The sequence below is a fragment of the Ailuropoda melanoleuca genome, chromosome 2 (genome assembly GCF_002007445.2).
Source record: "Ailuropoda melanoleuca isolate Jingjing chromosome 2, ASM200744v2, whole genome shotgun sequence".
Taxonomy (NCBI): Eukaryota; Metazoa; Chordata; class Mammalia; order Carnivora; family Ursidae; genus Ailuropoda; species Ailuropoda melanoleuca.
In genome coordinates this window covers 5271022-5292718 of record NC_048219.1, presented here as the reverse complement: position 1 = coordinate 5292718, position 21697 = coordinate 5271022, and the positions used below count along the sequence as shown (strand labels likewise).

Here is a 21697-nt window from a genome sequence, read left to right as displayed (position 1 = left end):
TAACATTTTATTATTTTAAAATTGGGAGGAAAGTTATTTTAAAAGAGGAGGCTACAATGACATATCACCTCCCACCAGTCAGAATGGCTAAAATCAACAACACAAGAAACAACAGGTGTTGGCGAGGATATGGAGAAAGGGGAACCCTCTTGCACTGTTGGTGGGAATGCAAACTGGTGCAGCCACTCTGGAGAACAGTATGGAGGTTCCTCAAAAGTTAAAAATGGAACTACCTTCTGACCCAGCAATTGCACTACCAGGTATTTACTCAAAGAATAAAAAAATACTAATTCAAAGGGATACATGCATCCTGATGTTTACAGCAGCATTATCTACAATAGCCAAACTACGGAAATGGCTCATGTGTCCATCGACTGATGAATGGATAAAGATGTGGTATACATATATATAGAGAGAGACACACAATGGAATATTACTGAGCCACAAAAAGAATGAAATCTGCAACCACATGGTTGGAACTAGAGAGTATCATGCTAAGCAAAGTAAGCCAGAGAAAGACAAATACTATATGATTTCACTCATACATGGAATTTAAGAAACAAAACAAATGAGAAAAGGGGGGGGGAATGAGAGAGGCAAACCACGAATCAGACTCTTCATTATAAGAGAACAAAGTGATGGTTACCAGAGGGAAGGGGTTGGGGGGATGGGCTCAATAGGTGATGGGGATCAAGGGCTGCACTAGTCATGATGAGCACTGGGTCTTGTATGGATGTGTTGAATTGCTATATTGTATACCTGAAACTAATACTACACTGTATGTTAACTAACTGGAATTTAAATAAAAGCTTAAAAAAAATAAAAGAGGAGGCTGTTAATCTGCTTTCCATGGCTTTTCAATGTTCACTGTTACTCTTAGATTTGCCCAGGTCGGGGTGCCTGGGTGGCGCAGTCATTAAGCGTCTGCCTTTGGCTCAGGGCGTGATCCCAGCATTCTGGGATCGAGCCCCACATCAGGCTCCTCTGCTAGGAGCCTGCTTCTTCCTCTCCCACTCCCCCTGCTTGTGTTCTCTCTCTCGGTGGCTGTCTGAGTCTGTCAAATAAATAAATAAAATCTTTTAAAAAAAAAAAGATTTGCCCATGTCATGTCAGTTTCAGAATAATCTGGAAGCCTTAGGGAAAGTCCAACTCTTTTACTTTATGAACTTTTTAGGTCACTCCAGAAAAGGGGGAATTTAACGTTCTGGAGTAGAGAATGACTCACTTCCTGAATCTACATCAACTACTTCCCATTCATCAGTTCCTATCAAAACAATAGTTTTTCTAAATCTAGACTCTTGAGCTATAATTTATTGCCCTGGTCTGGCTCCCTCTGGAAAGGGGAGAGCAGACGTTGTTCTGACATCAGGCTTCACAGTATACACACATCATAAGGGATGGATGGGAGGTCAGATTCTAAACCATCTGGCCTGTGAAGTCTGAATAACCAGCATCCAGGTCCCAAATTTTGGTGTATTTTATGCTCCAAGAACACAGGAGAGGAACATCTTGGTGTGGAAGAAGTTACCAGTCCTAGGCACAGAAGGGCTAGGCAGCTCTTTGTACTGTATGGTTTGAGGAATACCGGAGACCCAAACCACCCTTCTCATCACAAGGCTTGCTGTCCCTTCTCCTTCTAAGTGCTCTGAAAGCCTCATAGTCAGGTGTGAGCATTCAACTAGATAGGGGGTGGTCTTTGAATGGGGTGGGGGTGCGGGGCCATCGTCAACAGGTGCATGTTTTCCAGGAATGCCATGAACTGAAGAAAAGGAGAAGGCAAAAAGGTCCCATTAATACCTGGAGGATTATGCTCAGCTTCATGGGATTTACCAGATATTTGCTAACATTAAAGTCCTTCCTTTAGAAGTCAAGTTTTGATTGGTGGGGCCAGGGGATGGGAGGGAACAAAATACAAGAACAACAGGAAGGGTCAGGTGCAGAGGTTCCAAACTGGTAAGTCAGTCTGGCCCAGAAACATGTTTTGTTTGACCCTCCTCGACTTTGTAACTGGGAGATTGGACATAAATATCTATCTCTGGCATCTCTTCAGAATCTCAGAAGATTTAGCAACACTAGGCCTGCCATTCCCCATGGCGACGACTGGCCGTCCCACTGGAAGGGTATGTGCTCCCAGACTCCCAGGGGCCACGCACAGAAGTGAATACAAATGATGGCACCCCTGGCCTGCCCCTCTCATGTCTGTGCCCTGTCCTGCTCCTATAGGTGTCAGTCTGTAACACCAGCTCTAGGGTGGTGGGGGGCGGGGGGGGGGAATAAGGGCAAGAGTCTTTTCCAGTTCATTATTCTGTGTTTCATTTTCCAATTTGTTACAACACTCTACCAAGAGAGGTGAAATGAACCTTATGAAACAGAAGAGCTGTCATTCTTCCCATAAAAGAGAAACTAAAACTTGTTCTAGTCCTGAGAGTCCCGGCTGGCTAGGAAAAATGTCCGAGACTTGCAAAGACTGAATGCCCACACTGGCTGTCAAAGGATTCAAACAGCTAGTTTCTAAATGATAGCGTGAGTAACATTTAAAGAATATAGTTCCTTTTCCTTGGAGTACCTCCCCTTCAGGGAATCCACCGCTAATCCCCTTAGCTGGAAATCTCAATTCATTATGTGCCAGCAGGGGTACTGACTCAGAATTCAACACAAAGTTTTATAGTAGTTCCTTCTAAATTCTAGGGAGGAAACTTTCCAATTGTTTAACTAGAAATCCCTGTTTTGTTAGAATAAACTCTTAGTACTCAACATAAAAATGTTTCTAATGTGGACTCCCTGCCCCAAATAATTTGTGTTATTTCATAATATATTTATCCACACAATGTAATTATCTTCTTTGATCACCTGAATATGAAGACATTAGGTAAACTGCTGGCTTAAATTCATTGATGCCTAGTTTCTCAAGAGCTAAATGGTTTTCAAGACACAAACTAGCCCTGTTTAAGTATAAAATTATCATGCGTCTATTACCACATTTATATCTCAAAATATTACAGTTTTAAATCACTGCAATGGTTAAAATAAACTCGGAATCTATTGTGAATTAATATAAACAGAGCCAACCACGTAAAACCTACAGGTGTCGTAAATATGGTGAGCATGGCAGAAGTGGAAATAAATCATGTCTGCTCAGAGGCAACGCTACGCAAACATGAATCAAAAACATTTTCCACAGAGACAGAAAACAAACACGCTAAACTTACTAAATAGAACTATGGCTCTACTACTTATTTTTTCCACTTAATAATTTCCAGATTATCTGATAGCAGCTGTATCCAACGTATGTAATTTAGTTAGAACCTCCCACTGTCCAGTTTCCATCACCTTCATTCTAAAATTTCAGCTAAGAATAACACCATCAGAGCTGAGTTACTCTGTGCACCTGCAGGAGCAGGGAGGCCTGCCCTGGCAGCCCCCACTCGCTGGGGCGGGTATCAAGCAAGTCATTCTGTAGCCGTAGTTTGTCGGCGCTGTGGTGTGCGGGTGGCACAGGCAGGGGGAACAGCCAGGGTAAAGCCCCAGAGCCCAGTCCCTGTCTCCCAAGGTCAGATTTTCTCCAGCACGCTATTTCTGACACACAGCAAACTGTATACAAATGCAAAAGAGAACAACCAACCTCTAGCGCCAGAAGTGATACATATGCAGTCGACACCCTTTCTAACCTGGGGGATTTCCTTGGAGCAGAACCGTGGGATCTAAGCTCCCTCTCCAGCTACCACAAACACAAGAATGGCCAGGGCTGCGGGTGGGGAGAGAGAGGGCAAGACTCACCAGGACAGATGAATATGACAAGCAAACGGAGATTTCCTCCAAGTTCTTGGCCGAGGTGTGGATTGTGCCTAGGTTCCCTGGCCCTGCAGCACAACCACCCCACTGCCAGAGCAAATGGCTTCTTTCTGAAGCGCAGTTCCTTGGAGGAGTTTTCTCTCTTTGTCCCTTGTAACTTCCAGAAATTCCTGAACTTCCTGCACAGCCTTAGAAAATAGTATTGGGCGCCTGGGTGGCTCAGTCGGTTAACTGTCTGACTCTTGATTTTGGCTCAGGTCAGGATCTCAGGGTTGTGAGATCGAGCCCCATGTGGGGTTCTGCGCTCAGTGGGGAGCCTGCTTGAGATTCTCTGTCTCTGCCCTCCCAACCCCCACCCCATTCTCTCTAATAATAAAATACTCAGAGATAATAAAAAATAAATTTTTTTTAAAAAGAGAAGAGTACTGACGGAGTACTAAATTTCAAAACTTCCTAGGAAATACTGAGGAAAGGGGCTTAGAGTGGAAAGTATTCTATTTTTTAGAAGTAAGACTGGTAACAACCTACTCAAGAGCAACAAATAGCGGGACACTGCATGTTGGTGCTTGGCCTGGTCTGATGTGACATTTAGCTTTTCTAACCTCAAAAGCCTCTCTGAGCTGCACTGCAAGTCAGCTCCGAACTACACCGCACTGCACTTACGGAGGTTCATCTTTTTCTTCCCCCTCTCTTTCTAATGCTAATTAGAATCTTTTTAAAGATTTCCCTGCACAAAGCTAATACTCATTCAATAAGTACTTATTGAGTATCTACTCTGTGTACCATGGCAGATAAGAGAAAAGGATGTCCCTGACCCCAGTGAGCTTACGTTCTATTATGGATGTAACAAGCCTGTGTAAAAATTCACACTATAGAGCAACAGACAATGTAGGAAGTAAATAGCCTCTATAATCAACTACAACTGACCATCTGGTATACACCATTTCAAATAATTTTCTGTGTACCTGAGAACGACATCCACCCATATTTTATAATGGTCCCATAATAAATAATCTGTTTTGCTACTTCCTCCCCTTTAACAATCAATCTTGGAATCTTTCCATTACCTTCTTTTAAGATGGGTTTCCATCTTTTAAGAGAATCCTTTGTAACCTTTCCCATTCACACCACTGTGATTCCCCACTTAGGACTCTTCAGGCCTTGAGGGAGGGCTGGAACAGTCCATAAAACTGCCATCTCCCCAGGACACCTGTCCCAGGGACAGCTCATAGGCTCTACCTCCTGAATTGACTGCTCTGTCTTGTTTCTTCCCCATAGTCAGGTCTCAGCTTTTGCCTGTATTCTTGCTTTGTGTCTACAATCCTGGGTTTCATGCACTGAATCTCTTCCCCGCCTTCTGATGCCACTTGGCACCAGCAAATTCCTTGCCCTTCCTTGCCCCTGGAGCTAGAAGCCAGTCCCGCCCACTCCTCACCCTAAGATGGGCAAGTACCTAGATGGCTTCCTACAAGGGACAGGAAAGATGGATAGTTGTAAGAAGAACTGGTGTCTCTTTGTTCTTCTGGTGTATAGCATCTGCCCCTAATTTTCCTTGTTGCTTTGAAAAGCTTTTCTAAGATGACAAAATAGGAGTTTCTTGGATTCTCTCTTCACATAGGTCTTTTTTAGTTACTCACACCAAGTCATACTGAATCCACGGAATATTAAAAATCAGTATGCAAAAATATGGCCCTTTCTTTTCAAAGGATATATAATTTTTAGTTGTGCATAGACATCTTGAAATGTGGGGAAATGTAAAAGAGGAAGTACTATATACACTGTCTCCTGTTGTCAGGGCACCTGGGTGGCTCAGTTGGTTAAGCCTCTGCCTTGGTCCCAGGTTGTGATCCCAGTCCTGGGATTGAGCCCCAAGTTGGGCTCCCTGCTTGGTGGGGAGTCTGCTTCTCACTCTGCCCCTCTCCCCCCAGACTCCTGCTCTCTCTCTCTCTCTCAAAAAAAACAGACAAACAAACAAAAAACTGTCTTCTGTTGTTTTTCGCCAAAGAGCAAGACCGTACTAAGGAGGCTTATGTAAGTCAGAGGTTATACAATAATCTCAAATGATAGTATTTGGAAGACAAGATTAAATCCAGAAATACAAAAGACTGTGAACTGCTAGTCAAACCACATTTGGGCAATCTGTGCCACCAGCAAGTCCAGTCAAAGGGGAAAGCTGGCTGTTTTTAGCTTTGGCTACTTTCATCCCCCCCTTTTTAAGAGAAAACTAAAATCATAAATACAAATACAGGTTTATTTGGACTAGAAAGTTGAATGAAGAGCAATGACATTCTGCTCACCCACCAGCTTAAACCAGAAAGAGAGGAGTCACAAACACATGACAGCCTGCTAAAACACAATACTAATCAACATTCTCATTGGTGGACTAAAACATTATATAGCCCATTTAATAAAATATGTTGCCATCAATCTATATGCTCCAAAAAGAATTCTCTAAGATCCAGATCTGGAAATATAAGTTAGTCCCTGGACATGAACGTTCAACACTCCTCAGTATAAGCGAATGAGTTAGAATTTCTTAAAGTGCTTCTCTATCCCTGCCCTCTTCTCCTTTCCCTCTGAGGCAGGGCCACTACTTGCTTAGGGATTATCTGAAAAATCCTGATAAACATTTTCTCCTCTATCTGCCCCCCCCCCGATTTCAAGTCTCCAAATAAGCAAAATTATATGAACAAATTAAGGTATGAGTGACTACGTTTTCATGTGCTTAAAATAACCAAATAAATTTAGAAGAATGAAAGAGTGAGTACTCAATATAGTACAGCTTTCCCCAGACTTCCATGTTTCCCTGAAGACAGGGCTCCCCCGGCTCCCTTGCTTCAAACTTTCTTCAGAACTTCCTCTCGTGGCAATGCCCAAACCCCAGAATACCAGCCCTTCCAAGCTGCCACTGGTGGCCTCTCCTCAGGGTAAGGTGATGGTTAGTTACATCCCTGGTCTCCAGTTCAGGTCTGCAGGTGACAAGTTATGCCTACTCCAGAATTATTCCTCCCAAAAGGGCAAATTCCATGCTGGGTGGTTTTGGGCTGTCTGAACCAGAGTAACTCCCAAGCTAGCCCTAACCAGAATTGAATTCTCAGAGACCCTGTAAGCTTTCAAGGGTATGAGTGGATGGTCCCTTTATGTTCAGAGATTAAGTATGTCCTGTATCTTTAGGCAAGAGCAAGAATTTTAAAAACACTTAGAATAGCATCTCTCTATGAAAAAGGAAATGAATGAATTCTGAATAATTCATGAATTAATAATAAATGAATTCTGAAGTTCTAAGCATTTTTTCTATAGATTTTAGCCATGAGAGCTTAAAATGTAGGTCTAGTGCCAATCCTTGAGCCAGCTTTAAGTGTATGTACATTTAAAACAAATAAAAACACAAGAACATGAGAGACTATGGACTCTGAGAAACAAACTGAGGGCTTTGGGGGGGGGTGGGGGAATGGGATAGGCTGGTGATGGGTAGTAAGGAGGGCATGTATTGCATGGTGCACTGGGTGTTATATGCAGCTAATGAATCATGGAGCTTTACATAAAAAACCAGGGATGTACTGTATGGTGACTAACATAATAAAAAAATATTATTATAAAAAATTTAAAAAATTAAAAAAAATAAAAGCCCTAAAAAAACAAAAAACAAAAAAAACAAAAAACCCACAAGAACAAAAATATAAAGTAGAAAAATAAGCAGGTTGAAAAAACTTTTTAGAGCAGCGTGGTTAGAACAAAAAAGGCACAAGTCAAGAAACTTCGGTCTGGGGGCGCCTGGGTGGCACAGCGGTTAAGCGTCTGCCTTCGGCTCAGGGCGTGATCCTGGCGTTGTGGGATCGAGCCCCACATCAGGCTCCTCCGCTGTGAGCCTGCTTCTTCCTCTCCCACTCCCCCTGCTTGTGTTCCCTCTCTCGCTGGCTGTCTCTATCTCTTCAAATAAATAAAACATAAAATCTTTAAAAAAAAAAAAAAAGAAACTTCGGTCTGGTCCTGGCACTGCTACTGTAGCCTGGTCACCTGTACTAGCCATTTAATCTTCCAGGGCTCATTTATTTCATTGATAAAAAGACAAGGCTGGGAAGGCTGGTCGAGATGCCTCTGATAACTCTTCCAGTTCCAAAAAAAATAATCACCATTCTAAATTCTACTCAGTTTTGTTAAATGCATCTCTGCTCTGCAAACTGTGGATACTTTTCCTTCGTGAATCTTCATACCAGATACTATTTAACTATATTAAGGTCAAAGGTGATCCCTCATTAAGAACAAGCACTAAAAATAAAAAGATGAATCTTCTGTCTTGGGTACAAAAAAAAAAAGAGACTAGGAAAGAACCAAGAAGAGACTTTTGTTTCAACATTTCTACAGAATATGGATTACTACATCTTGTAGTCAGTTTTAAACTCCCTTCCTTGACCAGGACACTGAAACAAGTAACAATCAGCAAGAAGAGCCCCTCCAGTCTTGGGCTGTATTTGAGAGGAAGCTTCGTGCCAAGTGCACAGAGAACCGCCGCCTCGTGCGCTTGCAGGCCCTGAAACTGCAGGAAAGCGGCTCAGATGTCACCCTGACCTGCCCAATCTTCGAGTGATGGCTGAGGAACTGCCATGGAATATTCCACATCAAGGGAAAAAGAGGGTGAGGCTAAGTTGGCAAAATGATTTCAATATCATTCTTTTTAAGATTTTCTTTCTTTTCGAGAGAGAGAGAGAGCGCGGGCGAGGAGGGGCTGACGCGGAGGGAAAAAGAATAGAAGGAGACTCCGCAATGCGCAATGAGCGGGAGCAGGGCACGGGGCTCGGGGTTGGATCCCATGACCGCTGCGAATCACGACCTGAGCCGAAACCAAGAGTCAGACACTTAACCAACTGCACCACTCACGCGACCCTCAATATAATTTAAGTGAAAAAAGCTGGATATGGGGAGCCTGGGTGGCACAGCGGTTAAGCGTCTGCCTTCGGCTCAGGGCGTGATCCCGGCGTTATGGGATCGAGCCCCACATCAGGCTCCTCTGCTGGGAGCCTGCTTCTTCCTCTCCCACTCCCCCTGCTTGTGTTCCCTCTCTCGCTGGCTGTCTCTGTCAAATAAATAAATAAAAATCTTAAAAAAAAAAAAAGCTGATACAAAAACTACACAAATGCTATGGCCACAGCTATTTACGTTTAGTTGATGAAAAGAACATACAACAAAATTTTAATAGTGATTCGTGTCACGTGGTGGGACTATTCCCCCTTTTCTCTGCCTAAATTTTCTGTAATTTTTTTTGACATTTAAAGTGTTTAAAAATTGACCACTGAAGAAAAAATGTAACCAAATCTCATTCTAATTCACATTATTCCCAGCACTTAGTAAAATAATTGATCTTCCTCGTTACTTTTTCTGTTTTTAGCTAGAATTTTTCTCAGGTCAGAATTAAAAATATTTTGGCTGCCCACATTACACACCTGTTTCTAAATATCTTGGGTAAAGAGCTCAAAAATCAAGCTGGCAGAAATCAGGTCATTCTGTAAGATGTATCTTTCAAACGAAAAGAGGACTTTGGACTGGCTTTCACAAGTTCCCAAACTCTTCTGGGGCAGGATCCTGCAGGCAGCACTTACTTCCAAGTTCCCACCTCCGCCACCTTCCTTAACCTTAGCAAGCTATCGGCATCCTTTTTCTCTGCAGGCTAGACAGTTAATATCTTCGCCTTTATCGGCCATGCAGCCTGTCCCCGCTATTCAACTGCCACTGCAGCACAGAAGCAGCCACAGATGTGGGGCACCTGGGAGGCTTGGTCAGGTAAACCTCCAACTCTTGGTTTCGGCTCAGGTCATGATCTCAGGGTTGTGAGATCCAGCCCCACTTTGGGCTCAGAGCTCAGTGGGGAGTCCACATGAGATTCTCTCTCCCTTGCCCACTGCCCCTCCCCCCTTGCCCCGCATGCACACGTGCTCTCTATAAATAAATAAATAAATAAATAAATAAATAAATAAATGAATAAATCTTAAAAAAAAAATAGGCAGCCACAGACGCTACATAAATGAATGAACGTGGCTGTGTTCCAATAAAACTATTTTTTACAAAAACAGGCAGTAGGCCAGATGTGGCCTGCGTGCAGTCATTTGCCAACCTGTGGTCTACAGCACACTGGAGAGCATCCACGGGGCTCTGAGGGATGGAGAAAAGACCTGAAGGACTGCTTGCTCCTTGTAAGGAATGGCTGTCAAACCTTTTCACAGCCACACCAATTTATAAGAATTCTATCTGAAAGTGGTACTGATGAATTTTTCCCCCAGAAGTCACAGAATTGGTTCCTAAAATATAGCAGCTCTCAACCATGATACCTACAGAATGATACCTATAGAATGTTTTGCAATTAATTAACTATTAATAATACAGTACTGGTTTTTCAAATGATTTTTTAAAAAAACATTTATAAAACAGGAAGCATTAGATCAGTCTTCTTCCAACAGCCAGCCTGGCTCATACACAATCCTGGGCGTGTCTGCAGTAGCAAAGGGCTCGCATACACACTGTCAACCCTCGAACGCCTGCATCAGAAGGAGCCTTACCAGGCGCTGCATCTAGCCCCTCTCCATCTTAAGATAACAACCCCATTCTCAAGCTAACAACTCGAGCATGTCAGGTTTGGACCAGTTACAGTCTTACTAATATCCATCAAAGCATACATGAAGTCAAACAAGAGGAAACGGGAGATAGCCAAGAAGGACGAGAGGAAATGTGATAAGGCCTCCTACAACCAAGCTGAATAATTTGCTCACATACTCTTCTTTTTATAAACTTCTATTGTCGTTCATCTTAGAAAAACTGGAAAATGCATGAAAGTAAAAAGAAAAATTAAAGCCCCAATACTATCATGAGGTAATAACTATTGCTATCATTTTAGTTCCTTTCACTCTAAATTATTTTTCTCTGTCTATTAGGAAAAAAAAGATGTTTTTGATAAAACTGCTTTCTACTTTCTTCATTATTATGTCATGAGCCCTTCCCTATATTGTTTAATATGGTTCAAAAATGTGATTTTGTAATGTCTATATTAAAAGTCAATCAAATGGATGGACCACATTTTATTTAAATTTCTCCCCTATTGTCAGATATGTATATCATCTCCTTATTTTTTTAGAATACGTTAGAAGTTGAAAATTATTCTATGGAAGCTTATAAAACTACTTAAATATAATATTTTCTAGTTATGTATTTGTCCCTAAAACAGAGTTTCTATCTTGGCCCTTCCAGATCAAGGCACATCAGAGTACACGTTAGTGACCACAGGAAGAGGCATACAACCCAGGATGAGACGTGGGGGCACTGGACCCACGCACAGGAGAACTGGCCATCTGAGTCCCTGAACTTCTTTACTAAAGGCAGATTAGGTGGTAGAGGCAATCAACATTGTAACTGTGGCCCACGTGAGCCGTCATAAGACTGAGCCTCGTCTGCTCTCTCTGAAATAACCAACAGGGGAAAATTGTTTTGCCTTGACTGCTATTATTAAAACTGTGTAGGAGAAAGGATATTAAAAAGCTTGTGGCACATGTTTTGTTTACAGCATATAGTAAATTTGTGGGACATTTCCTTTGAAATAGAAGGTCAACTAATTGGTCTTTCTCCTGCGGGTGCCTGGAGGAGGGTTCTCTGCTGAGCGTTTTCTCTGCAGGACATCATAGACAGAATGTCATAATGGACAGATGTGGATGCCAGCCTGGCAGCTTCTAAAAGTGGCCAGGGGCTCTGAAACCTCTAGAGCCTTTAGTGGTAGAACCCAAGTACGTTTCCCTTAATCTAGCTGCCAGCCAGAAAATTAAGACAAATTAATCATCTAGTTCATGTAATTCATAATGCTAGAAACCTTCCCTCCTAGAATAAATTGCTCTGAATTAAGCCAAAGGAAGGGGGATATAAGCTAACTTAGCGGAGAGAGGGAGTTACAACTGTCCTCTTGAGTTACAGAGAAAAAAAGCTCCAGTTCAGATCCCAGTTTCCAAATTGAAAGATCCAAGGTAAGATGAACATATGTGTATTTTGGAAAATATAAAAAAAAAAAAAACAGAGAAAAATTAAGGCTGAGCCAGTCAAGGTAATCCAACAATGTTTTTCTTTTACCTAAAGGTGGGAAAAGGAAACTTTCTGATTAAAATTTAAGTCTAACATTGTATTTACCTATGGGATTTTTAGAAATTACTTTTCAAACCTAATTTTCCCAGAGTTATCTGGGGCCTAATTCACATTTTTAGTGGAATAACAAAAAAAAGCACAAGGTGGTAAGGACAACTTTCTCCACACCCAGTCCGCCCCACCTTTTGTAACTTTCTGACAAAGAGCTGTGCACGAACAGGACATGGACTCTTCGCTCTGTGTCTATGCCATAAGAACTTTGGATATGCAAACAGAAAAGGACCAGGATGGGGCGCCTGGGTGGCTCAGTCGTTAAGCCTCTGCCTTCAGCTCAGGTCATGATCCCAGCATTCTGGGATCAAGCCCTGCATCGGGCTCCCTGCTCAGCGGGAAGCCTGCTTCTCCCTCTCCCACTCCCCCTGCTTGTGTTCCCTCTCTCGCTGCCTCTCTCTGTCAAATAAATAAATAAAGTCTTTAAAAAAAAAAAAGAAAAAAGAAAAAAAGAAAAGGACCAGGACTACACGTATGTCTCTCAACACCACAGGAAGAATCAAGTTACATGGAAATTGGTCAAACGTGCAAAGACACCACCGTGGTCACCTCTTACTCCGGACACTGGAAAGAGCTAAAGTCAATGGTTCAGGACAATGGTGCCAGGGAGCCAACTAAGCCATGTGAGATAAACACTAAAATGCCAAATCCCACAGAGTTAATAGTCACAGTATCTGATCAGAAACAAGGCCTACAGGCCCATATGGAAGTGTCTGTTTTTCAAGACCTAAGTCAGCTTTACTGGAAAGTGGTGGTGGGGACACGGCACGCACTTACCTTACCAGTGCATCTGGTTTGCTTAGCTGGTTATTAGGAATACAGTTTTCCATTAAGTCCTTGTGTGTACTTGGGCTCTTGCTCGTGCATTTTTGCTTCTTCTCGTTTTTACTAGATGAGGAAGGAATGCTCCCATTTGTGGCGCTATGACTGCGAGGTGAGGAGTTCACAACTCCACTGGCGTTTTTGTAATTTTTTGAGGAAGCAGTGCATGAGTCCTCTTTCAAGAGATTTTCTGTACTTCCCACAAGATCATTATTTAATCTTTTACTATTGATATGGTTTTCCATATACTCAATTTCTTGTATTTTCGAGTCTACAGGTTGTAGAATATTGTTGTTATTTATTCCAAGGTTGTGTTTTTTGGCATCCTTGTCCTTTTCTTTCCCTTTTTCTCGGTATTCTATCTCTGGCAAAGTTGTGGAGAGTTTTTTGTTGGCTGGGATACCTCCGTTGTGGTGTATAAGGATCGAGGAATCCATATCAGGCAATCCTTTGGCTGCTACAAGACCAAAAACAAACCAACAAACAAAAAAACCCACACCGGAATATTTAGTTGTATAAAAACACAGCACAGATGGATTCAACAAACTGCATTATCTATGCTTAGAAACTCACTCTATCAATTTGCAAACTCACTGAGAAGCAATAACCACACCAACATCATGCTAACTTCAAGAAGCAAATCCAGATAAATTTGAGAAGCTGCACATTTAGAAAATCACCACCATTTATAAACACCAAGCCATTATAGTTTTGGCCTTGAAAAGAAGATGAGGATTTTATAATTAAATCATACTTATCAGTCAAATCAAATGTGTCTATCACTAGGATAAAGAGGACACAGGCAGGTCAGACTCTTAAGAGGCCATTTAAGAGACGCTAACCAAACTGTTAATAACTTTACTGAAAAGACAGCGATTAAATGAAACAAAATAAGAGGTGTGATGTTAGGATATAGGGCATTATCCTTTTCTTGACTCTAGCATTAAGGTAAGAAATCTGTGTCATTTACTAGACCACTCAAAAAGAATTTCCTATATGAGGTCTACACATTTCAGTTTGTCCAAGTCTACTTGAAGAGATATTTTTGCACCATACCAGAGAATAAGATTTTGGTATATTATCAACTAAAAACATGACTCCAAACTTCCAACTCTCAAATCAAAGAAAACTGATACTGCTGTCAGTTCATCTCCTGAATTGGATATATGCTCATTAGAGAGATCCTGTTAGAAAAAGTTCAATTGAAGATCTACATTGCATTACCTGAGCTATTTAGAATGGGACCTGGACCCACCAGGTCTATTCAGGAGAATTTTAACTTATAAAACAATTGTTTCTGTCTACCTCTCGATCTTGCTTATACTTTGGTTCTTGGCTTGCCTCAATTACAAACTCACGGAGTTATACATCATTGCTACTGAGAATAAACATTTTAAAATATTTATAACAGATAAAATATTGAAATATAAAATAAGCTATAAAAATAAGATATATAAAAACAAGAAAATAAAATAAACGTCGTAAAAGCACACGGTCTTCAGACGCCGGTAGAAAACCCCCACACCCTGTATTTCATGACCAAACAAAGCAATGGCCCTGAAAGGGAACACCAGAAAACAGGAAAATCCTTGGTCATTTTCCAAAGTCCTACCAACTCTGCCAGCGGAAAAAAAAGTCTACTGATAGACAAAATAATGACTAATCTACTGAGCCAACACAACTTCAGGGTAAAGACCTACCTTCCTCGGCCTCTTTTTCTTGCTTCTGCAGCATCTGTTGCTCTGGGGGGAGAGCTTGCTGAAGAAGCTGCATGTAAAATTCGTTCTCTTTTTGCACTTCCTTCTGCTTCCTTAACCGCATTTTGTAGCTTACGTAACTTTTGAAGCCAAAGCCCAAAGTCACCACAGGGTACCCAATACTAGAAAGAAGAAAATCTAGCCAGTAATTGCCAGTAAAAAACAAACATACGCATCGAGCCCATGAGGTCACCTCGGACTGAAATTAAGAAAGAAATTCTAGCTGATGATGGTATTAGAGCGCTAGGTAAACACAGAAATATATGTGATGTCTGCTGTGGAAATGAGAGGCAGCCGGCACACAGGAGGCAGCCGGCACACAGAACGCACCCTCAGGGAGCAGCAGGACTGCTAGGCCATAGTGGCTGCCCACCACACTCTGGCATTCTTCACACCAACTCAAGAACTTAACCCAGTGACTGCTGGAAATAGTGGCTACTGTCTTTGATTAACACCGAACTCCCTTGTGCATTACTAGAACTTGGGCATCTGTATGCTTTTCAGAACTAACAGGGTGGAGATTTTATGAGTGGGCATAAGTAAACATCATAAGTGTTAGAAAATCAAAAGGGACACATATTCATTTTTAATACCACAGCCAGGGTGAAATTCAGGTGACTACTTTATTCTTGCTGCCTGAGGGGTATTTTCGACCAGCTGTTCCTGAAAAATCAGTTCATAAATACTCTGTCATACATAAATTCAAGAATCATTTAGGTAAGTATTGATATTACCAGTGCCAATATTTGTTTTGTACTACCAAGTTAAACCAGCTGCACTTATAACTCTAACTTCCGGAACAAAAAGTTGAAATATTTTTATTCAACTCATCAATCTGTCTAATATCATTTCAAAGCCTCTGCACTGTCAAAACTCATATTAAGCTTCATTAATATTCAAACTACAAATTATAATTAGTCTAAATGTGATCTCACTAGATATTTAAAGTGACAAGTTTTATTGACCAAGTTTATTTAATTCACTTGCTTGTGAAAAGACTTTAAAACATTGGAAACTGTATCTTTTTAGTTGATCTCTATTTTGGTTTCTGTCATAAATATTTAGCAAAAATTAAGTCAGTTCATTTAAGCTTCAAGAAATAGCCATACATTTCATCAAGGCATTTTAGAATCATTATCTGATTATAATAAAAACAGATAACATTTATCAGACACCTTTGTGCTTGAAATTAAGTTAAATAGTTCACATATATCCCTCATTTCATCTTTCCCATGACCCACAAGACAGGTCCCTAATACAAGGGTGGGAGAGCTAAGGCTCAGAGGGTGACACGTCCAAGGCAACAATGCTGTTAGGGGAAAGAGCTAGGGTTCAAACACTCATCTGCCTGAATAGAGGGCTCATGCTCTTCACCACTATGTTATGTTGTCTTCCGGGTTCGTGTAAAATCTCTAAGAAAAAAATTTATAATTGAACTTACCATTCTACATTGAACACATGAACACATTGAACTGAATTATAGATTAAGAATACACATAATACTCACCAGTGAGCAGCAAATGGACGACAAAGGTCTACATGAAAATTTTTGAGATCTTTAAATCTAATTGCTGCTTCAATATAAACAAAGAGTATCCAGAGGGACACTGTGGGCAAACACACTCCCCTTTCTGTGGGAAAGGAGCGGAGAGACAAGCATCAGTGATACATTAAACTAACATAACAGATGGGTTATCTGGGAGACTAGTTCAACTACAGTAACTTTCTTTTTATTTTTTTTTGAGTACAGTTGACACACAACGGTACATTAGTTTCATGTGTACAACACAGTGATTTAACTTCCCTATATGTTATGTTGTGCTCACCACAGTGCAGTTACCATCTGTCACCACACAACCCTATTACAGTCTCATTGGCTATATTCCCTATGCTGCGCCTTTTACTCCTGTGACTTATTCATTCCATAACTGGAATCCTGTAGCTCCCACTCCCCTTCACCCATTTTGCCCCTCCCCCTATGCTCCTTCCCTCTGGCAACCATCACTTTGTTATCTCAACTACAGTAACTTTCACTAAGGCTTTCAAACTAGTTAAAAAGCAATATGATCCAGGGGCATGTGGGTGGCTCAGTCGGTTAAGCATCCAGCTCTTGATTTTGTCTCAGGTAATGATCTCAGGGCTGTGAGATCAAACCCCATGTCGGGCTCTGTGCTGAGCAGAGAGAATCTGATTGAGATTTTCTCTCCCTCTTCCTCTACCCGCCTCTACGCACTACCCGCACTCTAATTCACATTCTCTCTCTCTCTAAAAATAAATAAAAAGGGGCGCCTGGGTGGCACAGCGGTTAAGCGTCTGCCTTCAGCTCAGGGCGTGATCCCGGCGTTATGGGATCGAGCCCCGCATCAGGCTCCTCCGCTGTGAGCCTGCTTCTTCCTCTCCCACTCCCCCTGCTTGTGTTCCCCCTCTCGCTGGCTGTCTCTATCTCTGTCGAATAAATAAACAAAATCATTAAAAAAAAAATAAAAATAAATAAATATATCTTAAAAAAAAAAAGGAATATAATCCAAACTGAAAGCTTTTATATGACAAAGATGCAATGGAATCATAGATAAAAATAAAAGACATTTTGGCAAAAAATATTTACAATATGTAAAAGAAAGGAGTCACAGCCCTATCATACAAAGAGCTCTCACAAATCAATAAAAAGGCAACTGAAGAAAAGAATTTGCAAGTTATAAAAGAAAAATATAGATGGCTAAAAAACATATGAAAAGATGTTCAACTTCACCACTGATTAGGGAGATACAAATGTTTCAAAAATGAGATTCCATTTTTTTTAACCTGCCAGATAAGCAAAAATTTAAAAGACAGGTAATACAGGGAGGGTAAGGCAAAGGGTTCATTCTCATACTTGGCAGAAATATAAATTGGGGCAACATTTTTAGAAGGCAGTTTGTCAGTATAATTAAATTTAAAATATTACACATTTGACCCAGAAATTCCAAATTCCAGGAATATGCCCTATAGAAATAAAAGCCCTGGAATAAATGTATAAGAATATTCACTATATTATTATTTGCAATAGCAAAAATGTAGAATCATTTTAAATGTGTATCAATAGAGAACTGTTTATGATAAATCTGTATAATGAAATACGATGCAGCTTTTCAAAAGAATGATCTGTACTAACATTATATGTTAAAAAAAATTCTGAAGAATGAGTTATTACACAAAGAAATGTTTCTAACACTTAAGTTCTGTCCTACAATTTTTTTTTAAAGATTTTATTTATCCATTTGAGAGAGACAGAGAAAGCACGAGCAGGGGGAGAGGCAGAGGGAGAGGGAGAAGCAGACTCCCCACTGAGCTGGGAGCCAGCCGGAGGGACAGATGAGGTGCTCAATCCCAAGACCTGGAGATCCCGACCTGAGCCAAAGGCAGACGCTTAACCGTCTGAGCCACCCAGGCGCACCTGTTCTACAAATTTTTTTTCTTAACTATAAGCTTATATTTCTTTTATAATTAAAAACAATTTTCAGGAGTGCCCTGAATGATTTCACAACATTTGCCGCAAAACGGACGGGACTGGAGGAGATAATGCTAAGTGAAATAAGTCAAGCAGAGAAAGACAATTATCATATGGTTTTAGTCATTTATGGAACATAAGAAATAGGAAGATTGGTAGGAGAAGAAAAGGAAGAATGAAGGGGGACAAATAGAAGGGGGAATGAACCAGGAGAGACTGTGGACTCTGGGAAACAAACTGAGGGCTTCAGAGGGAAGGGGGGTGGGGGATCGGGATAGGCCGGTGATGGGTATTAAGGAGGGCACGTATTGCATGGTGCACTGGGTGTCATACGCAAGTAATGAATCATGGAACACTACATCAAAAACTAGGGATGTACTGTATGGTGACGAACATAACATAATAAAAAATTATTATACAAAAAAATAAATAAAAAATAAAATGCATTTTCAAAAATTTATGTTCTCTAACTCCCTGTATTAATTTCTAAAGTTATCATATATGTAATAAATATATTACAGAAAAAAAATAAATTTTTGGATGAAATACCTGTATTTCTACACTTATCAAATAATAAAATAGATCATGTTAAAATATTTTTGAGCAAATGAGTCATGTTATATATACAGTTTTGTATTGTGTTTCTTTCCCTCTTAACAGCAAGGAAGTTCATGATATAATCATTCTTTTGTGGCAATATATAATTTCATCAATGATTCCTAATAAACTTAAGAATTTTAAATGTTAACAAGTGATAAGTGAAATTAATCCCAAATTATGTAAACTGTACTTATATCTGTCCGGCCCAATAAGAACACCAAGTTTGCTTTGTTTTGTTTATTTGAGCACTAATCATTCTAAATTAAAACATACTTCACAACTTAGCTATTCCAACATTTCCCAGCCTAGGCCTCAAGAAAGGCCAGTATCACTTACGATATTAGCTTCATTGCTGCCCTGTGGGTCACCCACTGAACTCATTCCCAATAAGTTCTGTTAACAGTTATAGGAGCTGTTTTTTCCAAACTACTAAGACGTTATTAATTTAGGAAATCATTATAGTTCACCAGAGTCACAGATTGTTGAGCTACAAGGCTCCCCTAGACACTATCTAGATTATTTCACCTTCTTATGACAAAGAAGAAACTGATGGGGTGCCTGGGCAGCTCAGTAGGTTAGGCAGGTGACTCTTGATTTGGGCTCAGGTTATGATCTCAGGGTCATGGGATCCAGTCCCATGTTGGGCTCCTTGCTCAGCAGGGACTCTGCTGGAGATTCTCTCTCTCCCTCTGCCCCTCACCCCTGAATAAATAAATAAATATTGAAAAAAAAAAAAAAAGAAGAAGGAACTGAGACCTAGACAGAATGCCAAGTGTAAATGGCAACTCACTTGAAACTAAGACCTAGGACAAGAAAATACAAGGAAGAATTAAAGTATGAAAAAATCACTTTAATTAGAGGAAAGCAGACTCAGGAACTGTTGTGTTAGCTTATAAATCAAGTCAGATATGACAGAGTGCTAAAGATGGAGAAACCCATGCTCACAGTGGATACTTCAAATAACAGAGCTGACCTGTGCCTTCTACATGGGCCAACATCATCCTCTTAGCACCTCTGAGAAGAGGATGAATGCTGCTCCAGAAAGCTTTTATGAACTGGCACTCCCTCAGTGGTCAAAATCCAACAGGTTGTGGCCAGGCTTGAATCAAGTTTTGTGCAGCTTTGCAGACAAGTATAACGCTCTGAGAGCCAATCCTTACGTCCCCATGCAACCCACTTAGGCTTTCACAGTGGACTGGAGCTATAAAACATCTCATCTCATCTTAGTTTGAGACAGTAGAAGTACAGCTTTAGGAAGAAGCAAGAGGACTGTGTGGCTCCACTCCAGTCAGAACATACCAGAAACAGCATATTTTGGTGAAGAGAACCACTAAAAACTAGGGTTATCAGGATGGTGAAAGTGCTTCAAATAATATAAAAGGAAAAGCTGATAAACCCAGAGATGTTGTGCCTACAGACAAGAAGGCCTGAGAGGATATGACAGTATCTTTAAATCTCTACAGAAATGTTAACCTTGGATGGGAGACCACACTCCTTTGGTGTGGCTATAATGCAGGGATGCTGTGTTGGGGCTTAAGGGGATGGTCTGCAGACCCCTTGAATCTGAAGGAAAAGTTCTGTACACTTCCCTGTACCTGTGGGGGAAAGCCTCCTTATATCCTCTAAGGGATAAACAAGACCCCAAATAGTCAAGATGTACTGGGTCAAAAACACAAGGAGGAAAATTCTGGTTCAGTATCAGGAAGAACTTTCTATTATAGCCGCCCCAAAAGCTGAGTTCCTTGTCACTGTAGCCTTTCAATCAGAGACTAAACCACTATGTGTCAGGGATGCTGTGGGGATTCTTATACCAAATAAGGGTTCAACTAAATGACCTCAAACATTCCTTTCAAAGCTGAAACTCCAGAAACATTTTTCCTATGTGGAACATGGCTGTCTTAGAGTCTACCTAAATAGAAATCACTTCAACTTAAAAAAAAAAAAAAAAAAAAAAAGAAGAGAATATCTTCATAATGAGAACTGGTCATTGAAATGCCTACAATTGAGATGTCAAATCATAAAGGCTTAAACTTTTCATTCAATAATTTAAAAAATATAAAATATATTTTAGAGGTACAATTTATTAGGAAGGTACAATCTGTTTGGAGATACAATCTATTAGGCCACTTAAAAGTGTCCACATGGGGACCTGGGTGGCTCAGTCGGTTAAGCATCTGCCTTAAGCTCAGGTCATGATCCCAGGGTCCTGGGACTGAGTCCTGCATCAGGCTCCCTGCTCAGCGGGGGTCTTCATCTCCCTCTGCCCCTCCCCCTACTCATATGCAATCTCCCTCTCTCTCTCTCTCTGGCACACACATGGACACAAAAATAAATAAATAAATCTTTTAAAAAATGCCCACATTAAACTCAACTCTAAATAAGGTACTCAAAGAAATCATTACATTAAAAAAGTTTGAATCTAAGATTTCTATCCACCTAAGAAGCCATTGAGACTTACCTGTGTGCCATACGTACTGAACCCATACATATGTGCTAGCAGCAAAAAAAAGCCATTGTATGGGGATGAACAGCAGACATATTATATTTGATGTGAATGCTACACAAACAAAAAATACTGAGAAGGCCTAAAGGAAAAAAACAAAACAAAATTAAAAACACATCTTAGAACTTGTTATTTTCAAACAGATTATTAAAAGCATGTTGGACAAAACCTCTGAAACTGGCATGCTAGAACTATAGAACAAGTGACAACAAGAAATTGTAAACATTTAAAACCCACCATGTAAAAAGTAGAGGTTAATTCAATATTAAAAAGTAATCCTATTTATGTCGTCAAATCATGAAGAACGGGACCAGAACAAGCTGAGGTTGGGTCCCAGTGAGTTCATTTGGATTCCACAGGTGGATTACCTAAAACAACTAGCATTTTAACACAGAAAAGTCTCCTCTCTCCTCCTAACACATTTCTAAAGAACCTCATTCTTGAAGAACAGCCTGCTGGAGCACAAATGAACCATGATAGTAAGAATTATGCTGATGTCGAGGATTTTAATAATGCAGCCTTTCTCTGAACACACCACTAGGTATTCCCAAGAGGACATGAGCCCAAAGC

General features: G+C 40.6%; 1 protein-coding gene across 1 annotated transcript in view; it reads right to left on the bottom strand.

The window, feature by feature from the left end:
* MACO1 (macoilin 1) overlaps positions 1-21697 on the bottom strand; it is a 44657-nt gene that overhangs the window by 21884 nt on the left and 1076 nt on the right. The window contains exons 2-5 of the mRNA XM_034646902.1: positions 21083-21209; positions 16045-16168; positions 14481-14659; positions 12736-13237 (exon numbers count right to left, since the gene is read on the bottom strand). Coding sequence (XP_034502793.1) covers positions 12736-13237; positions 14481-14659; positions 16045-16168; positions 21083-21209 — 932 coding nt within the window. The remainder of the gene's footprint in view (positions 1-12735; positions 13238-14480; positions 14660-16044; positions 16169-21082; positions 21210-21697) is intronic.